Below are 8,436 nucleotides of genomic sequence, written 5' to 3' on the forward strand. Positions count from 1 at the left end.
CCTGGCCTAGTGGGAGGTGTCCCTGCCGTGGCAGAGGTGTTTGAACTAGATGATCTTTATGGTCCCTTCGAAACCATTTTATGATTCCAAGTAAAAAAAAATTAAATGGAGAACCTTATTTACAGCTTTGTCTGTCAAGAGAAGCCTCCCTCTCTTGCATGTGAAAGAAGGGAACTGGAGGAAAGTGAATGGAAAGTACCTGAAGAGTTCTAGATTTGTTGCCTGCTGTGTATTCTAATGACTGTAACTATTCTTCCTTTGCAGATCACATATTTGAAAAAGTAAATCCTGAGATGGAAAAGCTGGGATATGAGTGCAAGTGCCTTGGAGGAGGGAAAATTGACCATAATAGCAAAGACAAGAAAATCAGGGTATTTGGGCTCTCTACAGTAAGTGCATCTCTTGTATTCCTTCAAATCCTTTAGCCTCTAGTGTTCTGGGCTTTTTTTTTTAAGTATGGTGGCTTTTGGCAATTTTAATCACAGTGTAAACATTAACAGGAAAATGTTCCTGGCTCACTTGTGAGGTTGATTACAAACCCTTGTGAATAGACCTTCCCCTGCTTTCATGTAGGCTCCCTTCAGATACTGGAAGGTCACTATAAGGTCCCCCCGGAGCCTTCTCTTCTCCAAGCTGAACAGCCCCAAATCCCTCAGCCTGTCTTCATACGAGAGGTGCTCCAATCCCTGGATCATTTTGGATTGATCCCAGTCACTCCTGTGGACTTGCTCCAATATGTCTACATCCTTCTTGTATTGGATATCAAGCCCTTGAACATCCCTCTCTGGATGCAACCAACCAGCCAGTTCTTTATCCACTGAATAGTCCACCCATCAAACCTGTAATTCCCCAACTTGGAGATTAGGATGTTGTGGGGGACGGTGTCAAAGGCCTTGCAGAATTCCAGATAGACAACATCCATAGGCCTTCCCTTGTTGACTGATACAGTCACTTAATTGTAGAAGGCCACTAGGTTGGTCAGGCAGGACTTGCCCCTAGTAAATCCATGCTGACTACCTGGGACTACCTCCTTGTCCTCCATATGCCTTAGTATGTTTTCTAGGAGGATCTGTTCCATGATCTTCCCAAGCACAGAGGTGAGGCCAACAGGTCAGTAGTTCCCAGGATCTCCTTTTTACCCTTTTTAAAGGTGGCATGATGTTACCCTTTTTCCAGTCGCTAGGGACTTCACCTGACTACCATGGCTTCTCAAAGATTATGGAGAGTGGCTCAGCAACTGCATCAGCCAGTTCCTTGAATACTCTGGGATGCACCCCATCAGGTCCCATGGACTTATTTATGTTCAGGTTCCTCAGGTAGTCGTGAACCTTGTCCTTGCTTACAGTGACAGGGACTTTGTCTACCAGGTCCTTGTCCTGTGGGCCATCAGTTTGAAGGCTGTGAAGAGAAGGGTTGCTGGTAAAAATTGAGGCAAAGAACTTGTTGAGTACCTCAGTCTTCCCCTCATCCACTGTTACTAACTCCCCATTGTTTATCTCTAGGGTGGGTACACCTTCTTTGACCTTTCTTTTCTGACTTAGATACTTATAGAATCCCTTTTTGTTTTTCTTTGTATCCCTTGCCATGAATGAGAGTATGTGGGTTTTTTTGATAATGCAATTGAGCTCTTTAGGTTTTCAAGTTAATTTTCATATGAAATATTGGTAGAAAAAAGGAAGTAACCTGTAAAACATTTTTTATCAGTAGAGTGAACTGTTGTGCAGTAAAGGCTTTTTGATGAGGGAAAAACTTGTAGTTCTGAAACAAGAAATCAAGATAATTCCTGTCATACAAGACAATAACCAAAAGGCATCTTCTACCACAACTGTCTTAAATTTCAGTGAAGAGTAATGCTGTGATCAGTGACTTAAATGAAAGTTAAAAATCATGTGGGTCATCTGACCTTGCCTTAGTTTGAAGTTGTGGTGCTGAAGAGCACAGATATTTATTGTTGGCTTAGCTGGTAATGGCATAATTTAAAATAAAACATGAAGACTGATATCTTTAGCGGCTAGAATAATACTTCAGTCTTCACACATGTGGTGGTTTATTCCCTTTTCCTTCGTCTGAGCCAAATCAGATGTTTGTATGCTTGTACATTAAAGCAGGTCAATGCAATCTCTGGGGTTTAAAATAATATTCAATACTATGGTGGCTGAGGGATTAGGAAAACTTAAACCAAGCTTTCTGTTGGAGAAATCATGATGTGAAAAATACATCCTCTATTACTTTAGGTTGCTTGACTTCATCTTATTTTCTGCAGCTGTGGCTGGGAGATAGTTGGAGAGGACAATAGAAAAATAAAACACGATACTGCACAAATAACTCCTTTACAACCTATATTTCATATGTAAGCAAACTACTTGAAATATCAAGTCATAACTGGATAATGTGTCAACAAGAACTGAATGGTTCTCTGGACTTACTTTCTGTACTTGTCTAATGAACACTTGTTCTTTCTTGCAGGGCTATGGAAAAGCAGATCATTCAGTGACTGTAGAGATTCTGAAAAAAGTGTATACAGATTATGAAATTACCTGGTCAGATGACAAGAAATAAATTGACTACTTAAGAATACAACAAGCAGTTTAAAACTGGTAACTCTGAGCTGTACTTTGATAAATAAAATGGAATGTATTTTCTGTGTATGTTACCATAAATCTGAATAACTGGACTCTGCTGTAATTTATAATACAGTTGGTAACTGCCAGATACTTTTTCAGGTCATTCCTTTGTGCAGAATCTGCAGTTCTGAGCCTTTTTTCTTTCCATCTTTTCCATGCTATCTAATTAAACACTCCCACATCTTACCTCCCAGTTTATTTTCATCCAGTTCTGTCTTACTGATATATTGTAGGATACATCAGAATTTTGCCATCAACTTAAACACCACAGGACCAAACCTGTTCCCTTTCTCTTTGTTAACTTTTTTTTTCTATTGCTCTTTAGGCTTTTCAGCTTTCTGATCCACATTTACAAAAATTGGCAGAGGGAGGGTGGACTGTTACAGTTCTTCATCAATGATCTACAGCTATGATTTACTCCATAGCATAGAAAATTCAATATTTGTGTTCCACACAAGCAATGATCAAGGTCTTTTGTGTTCCTGCAAGACTCCTCCCTATAGCAGACTGATGGCAATGTCAAATTCTGACAATACTTGTTTCATTATGATTATCCTATACTTCTTTCATTCCCACTATGATATTTTTCCTTTTTTTGAAAGCAATAACTATCTTGTAGTTAAATACCTCCCAGCCAGACCCAACACACCTAGGTGTGTCTGAATTAACTTAGAGCACCTGCTTCCTCCAGTTGTGGCAGGATGTTGTCCTTCATTTGCTGTGAAGTTACTTGCTACAATTTTCACCTTTTCTATTTCCTTGCAGCCTTTTCTTGAATGCCGTTGTGGATTTCAAGAGCTGTGTTTTTTGTTCTTATGCTTAAGATATTGTTTTACTGTCTTCAAGAGGTATTAGTATATAAACCCTGGCTCCTCCCTTTGTTGTGGTTCCTACTGCACTTTTCTACCAGTGGTGTATGATGGCTTTTTCTTTTCAGTGTGCACATGACTCTTAAAGTACAAACATTGTGGAATTTGAGAGGCTTTAGTGCAGTCTCTATCACATTAAAAAAGTCCTGCTATTACTGCCTTATTACACTAATTATCCATCTGATGGCACCCTTCTGTGATTCTGATTGGTTGGGCAGAGGGAGATTTCCTCATCTCATCCTCAGACCTTCCAGTGTGTTCCTTGTAAGAAGAGTTTGAGATCTCCATCCTAATAATCACCTGAGGGCAGGACCTCTGGAACCAGGTGCTGCAGGCTCTTGGTTGGCACCTGCTTCTCATATGCAGCCTGGACTCTCCCCTCTGGTGCCTCTGGGCTTTTGCATCTGCTGTTTGTGCTTCTTGTTATGCTCTTGTGCAGTGGTCATCTGGCCGTGCCACCTCAAATGCCATGATCACACTGACTGCAGGTTTGATCTGTCTTAACAAGATTTTCATTTCAGAAGGTGATTAAATGCCCGTGTACCTTGTAGCTTATAATGGCATACGAGTCAATTTGCAAATTTGGGCACTTCCCACTCTGATTTTCCTCATAGGTTTTTCCCCTAAGCTTCAGTGAAGTAACTGTAACGGATGCCATTTAATTGGTGCCAGCACACAAGACCAATTGGTTTTTTTTTAATAACCTCATTTCCCAAAACTAGCAGATAGTCTTAAAAGGGAAGTTAACAATTAAGGATAGTGCCTGTTTAAAACAAACAAGGTTTTAAATTTAGCTTCCTGAGATGTTTTATGACTGATTTTAATGATTCTCTCCACAATACTTACGGGAAAGACATAATTGAGGCCGGATTTCTTATTGTGATGACTCTCAAAAAGTGAGGGTGAGGAGAGAAACGTGGTGAGGACTTGGAATGATCTGAGAAATTGAGTTACCAGCTGACTTCTACCTTTGTTTCTTCATAGAAGAAATTGGGCCCAATGGAAAGATTTATTGTGTTACCAAAAAAAGACTGAGGGTCTTCCCAATCCTCTTATTTTGTAGTGCAGTGCTATTTGGGGGAATGCTAATTTCCTGAGCTTGTACTAATGTGTACAAGTACTAGAAGTTTTTATTCCAGAGAATGAGGAGAAGCAGGTAACTAGTCACTAGGGTGGTGATGATTTGGCAGGTGGAGAAAGGTAGATATGAGAAACTAGTATTATTTGATGTTGAAACACCAACAGAACAACCAGCCTACAAAATTAAGTGTTGAATTCTGCTTCTTCTCAGGATAGAACTCATCTAGAATTCGTGCAATCCCAAACTTAGTTTTGCTCATTTCACCTGAGAACTTCTGTAATTCTTAGATCTGAAATGGGACTCAATTACACTGTGTGGGGTTTCCTGTTTTGTAGGTGTGCAATCCCTGTATGATTGTGGTTCCATCAGTCTTCACCTGAAAGTCATAAAAAATCAGATTCTATTGATATGCAAAAAGAGCTGTGTTTGAACAATTCAAGAATAAATTGAGGATGCTGAGCAAAGGTGTAGCATAAACTCAAAACAGTGAGTTTGATTGTGGAATATTTTTCAAGCATTATGGCAGAAGATTTTAAGTGCCTTCTTTATTCATAAAAATCCCCCATGAGATTCTTGTTCTTAACTAATTGTCACAGTTGTCATTGACATTTCTTATTACTGCAGGTACCATTCTCTGAAATAGCACTAGATACAGCAGGTGTAGAACAAGCTATTCAGTCGCTATGTGCAAGCCATGATTTGTCTTAGGACTGAGGTTTGAAAAATGGCAGGTGACAGTCACTTTGTTCCCAACTTCCTGGTTTTGACAAAGAACACAATCCCTGGTGCAACTGGCTGCCTTTTCCCCTCTCCCTCTCTCCTATAAAAAAGCAACTTCAGTAGTTTCCAAAGCATCCCTTTAAATTAGTCTACTTAAAATTGGTTTTGAAATAACAGTAGTTTTTCTTCTGTGAAGCACAGGAAATTCTCTATGAGTATCTTAATATGGTCAAAACAGGAATTTTACAGTTGACTTTCACAGCCTTCAGTGACTGGAACTTTACACAATAATTAAAGTGATTAGGTCACTGCTGTAGCACCTTTCTTTCCACCTCCTCATATTATTGTCCTGTCTCCTCTACTCTTGAGTGTCTTTGCATCCACTTCACTGCAGGGCTTGACTGTCCCCAAGTTTATATTTCTGCCAGGGCACCCAGTGAATTACTGCTTCAGTAAAGCACTGCATGATGGTAAGATGCACCTGTTAAGCATTGTGCAAGTGCTTTTTGTCCAGTTTTAGGTAAGACAAAACATGCAATGGATTTTTCTGTTTGAATTGTTGGTGATACCAAGCATTCAAGACCAGGTTTTGTAGTTCTCTGTGCTTGTTTGCATTTTGGTAAGGCAATTTCTTCAGCAATGTCATGATCTTCAGCCTGGGACACAGGAGTGACTTATACTCAGGATTTTCTGAATGCTTGCTGTCCTGCCAGACTGCTGACAAGATTGAAGAGCTGTGAGTGTTCAGCAGTACCCCCAGCAAGTTTTAAAAATGGATAATACTGTATGGTCCATATCATGTATGGCCATATATGGCCAGTTAATTTCTGGAAAAATATTGTTTAAAAAAACCAGTACAGCAATCCTGTTAGCAGAGTGCTGTTAATAGCACAGTTTATCTCTGTTCCCACTTGTCACTTAAAGCTCAGTTCTGTCATCCTCCAGTTTCCTGGATTATTATTATTGGTTGGTTGTTTTATAGAACTTCTCTTGTATAGAATCTTCTTTCAACTGAGCTAAACCAAATTATTTATTCATTTCTAAAACCAGTATGGCTTATCCCAATTACTTGCTGAAATTTTCTTAGTGATATGTCAACATATGAACTTAAAAATTTAGACATCCCTAGAAAATATTATCTGGTACAGTTTTTCAAAGGTTTAGATAAAATCCACGTGTGTGTTACCCATGGAAACATTAGAGAAATGCGTGAGGTATGAGGCAGAATAGAACTCGAGTGATAAATACAGCTGCATCCCCCTCTGGTGGCAGAGCACAGAGGTGTGGAATCTGCAGTCGGCTCTGGGATCTGCTGCTGCAGTTAAACCCTGTCTGAGCTGGGAGTCTCACCCGTGGGAACAGCTTCCTGCTCTGAACCAGGATGAAAAATGATCTCGTTCAGTTCCGCAGCCACTCCTATACTGTACAGTTCTAGCACTGCCAAAGAATTGGAGGGGGGTACCGGGGATAATGACTTTTTAAAGTACATATAAATGGCAATTAATTGGCATAAACAGATGGAGATTTGAGCAGAACTCCATTTTTCTATGCAAAACCAGAATCAGAAGAGTCCTCGAGTTCCAGCCAAACATCAGAATTTGTCAAACATTTCAATAATGAGCATCTCTTTAATTTGTCATACTAAAATAAGTCAACGGAGGAAAGCAGAAATATAAGGATTAATAACATTAGTCTTTAAGACATTTTTGCAGGACCAATGGTTGAATTTTAATTGGAATCTTTAAAAGCCATTTCTATAATATATCGGTGCAGTCCTTTATCAATTGTTTTAACTATGGTGGCTCGAAACACATTTCTCTCTTCAATGAATTTCTCAAAGAGGTAGGTACCTCCACCAACCCCAAAATAGTAGACTTTGCTTGCCAAATACACACGGCCATTTTTATCCAGGAGCCGAGCCAGTGTATCATGCAAAGCACCGTAGTACTCAGGGTTATAGATGGTCTCGGATGTGACAATGATATCGTACTTTGAAAAGGGTTCGTTGCTGCTTAACAAGAGCTGGCTGACTTCAGACCACTCGCCAGAAAAAAATCTGCATTTGGTGAGCGCATCAGGTAGGCACTCTGCTTTCTTCAGCCTCTTCAAAGGAGGCTTGGTAGTTTTCTTGTTGCCTCCACTGCTTGTCCTGCTGCTGTCATTCATACAGTTAGCCACCACATTAGGCAAGGTTATTTTGTCAATCACTGTGCTGTTGTAGTCCTGGAAATGGACTTTTTCAGCTTTTCCTCTTAAAGCAACTATTCCCAGCAGCCCAGCCCCGCAGCCAAGATCCAATACAGTCTTGTTGGTAAACTGTATTTCAGCCTCAGAAAGGTAGGCTATGAGGTCAAAGGTGCATTCCCAGATTTTCATCCCCCCCTCATAGACTCCCGGGATGAGATCGGAGTGAGAAGCAACACTTTTAGCCACGATGCCTTCTTCATCAGCGCCGTCCAAACACATCGTTTCCACTACAGACATCTTTACGTAATACAGGTCTGATACTGTTTCCATGACTTTGTCTTCCAGTACTTTGTTGAGATCTTCAGGAATCTCGTGCTCCTTGGCAGCTTTAACGCACAACTTTTGCTTTGATTGTGTCTCATCTTGGTGCTTACTTGTACCCACCTTTGGGCTGGAGTCTGCTACGGTAGCAGCAGTTTTTTTGCTCTCTTCTGCAGATTCCTGCTTCCGTTTTGGAGAGCACATCTGTAAATCCATCTTATTCTGAGTGTCTGGTTCATTGTTCTCATTTTCATCAATAAAAAAATTAAATCGAAAATCCATTTCAGGAATAACAGTAAAAACAAAGCGTCAGCTTAATTTATTACAGTCAAACTGCTTTAAGAGTGATACTGATGCCAAGGGGGTTTTTTTTGTTTGTTTGTTTTTCTTTTTTTTTTTTTCTTTGTGGAGATTGTTTCTATGTAGTTGTGGTTACCGGGGAGAGCACTTTGCAGGTAGAAAATCAGATATTTTGCCAACGAATGAGGTTAAATATTTCTGCAAATAGAACAAATAGTTTTACATGCCATTAAACTGCCAAATATTAGCAAAACCCAACCACCTAACGGTAGCACCCTAACTTTCATTTACAAAACCCACCCCCCCCCAAACTTTACGTCAAACACCGCGTCAC

At 40.0% G+C, this 8,436-nt stretch overlaps 2 protein-coding genes across 2 annotated transcripts; one reads left to right on the forward strand and one right to left on the reverse strand.

Annotated features, from left to right (window-relative positions):
* Positions 1-264: 264 nt before the first annotated feature.
* Positions 265-2,559, forward strand: PHPT1 (phosphohistidine phosphatase 1; the record flags this gene model as incomplete). Its single annotated transcript, XM_008946380.1, has 2 exons — positions 265-389; positions 2,467-2,559. Coding segments are annotated over 2 exons (218 nt in total), but the record flags the coding sequence as incomplete, so codon positions are not given.
* A 4,463-nt stretch (positions 2,560-7,022) lies between these two features.
* On the reverse strand, positions 7,023-8,084 carry METTL18 (methyltransferase like 18). The gene has a single exon (XM_008946379.1). It carries the CDS (start codon positions 8,082-8,084, stop codon positions 7,023-7,025), a length of 1,062 nt encoding a protein of 353 aa, XP_008944627.1.
* Between the last annotated feature and the right edge of the window lie 352 nt (positions 8,085-8,436).

Source organism: Merops nubicus, unplaced genomic scaffold (genome assembly GCF_000691845.1).
Source record: "Merops nubicus isolate BGI_N331 unplaced genomic scaffold, ASM69184v1 scaffold7188, whole genome shotgun sequence".
Taxonomy (NCBI): domain Eukaryota; kingdom Metazoa; phylum Chordata; class Aves; order Coraciiformes; family Meropidae; genus Merops; species Merops nubicus.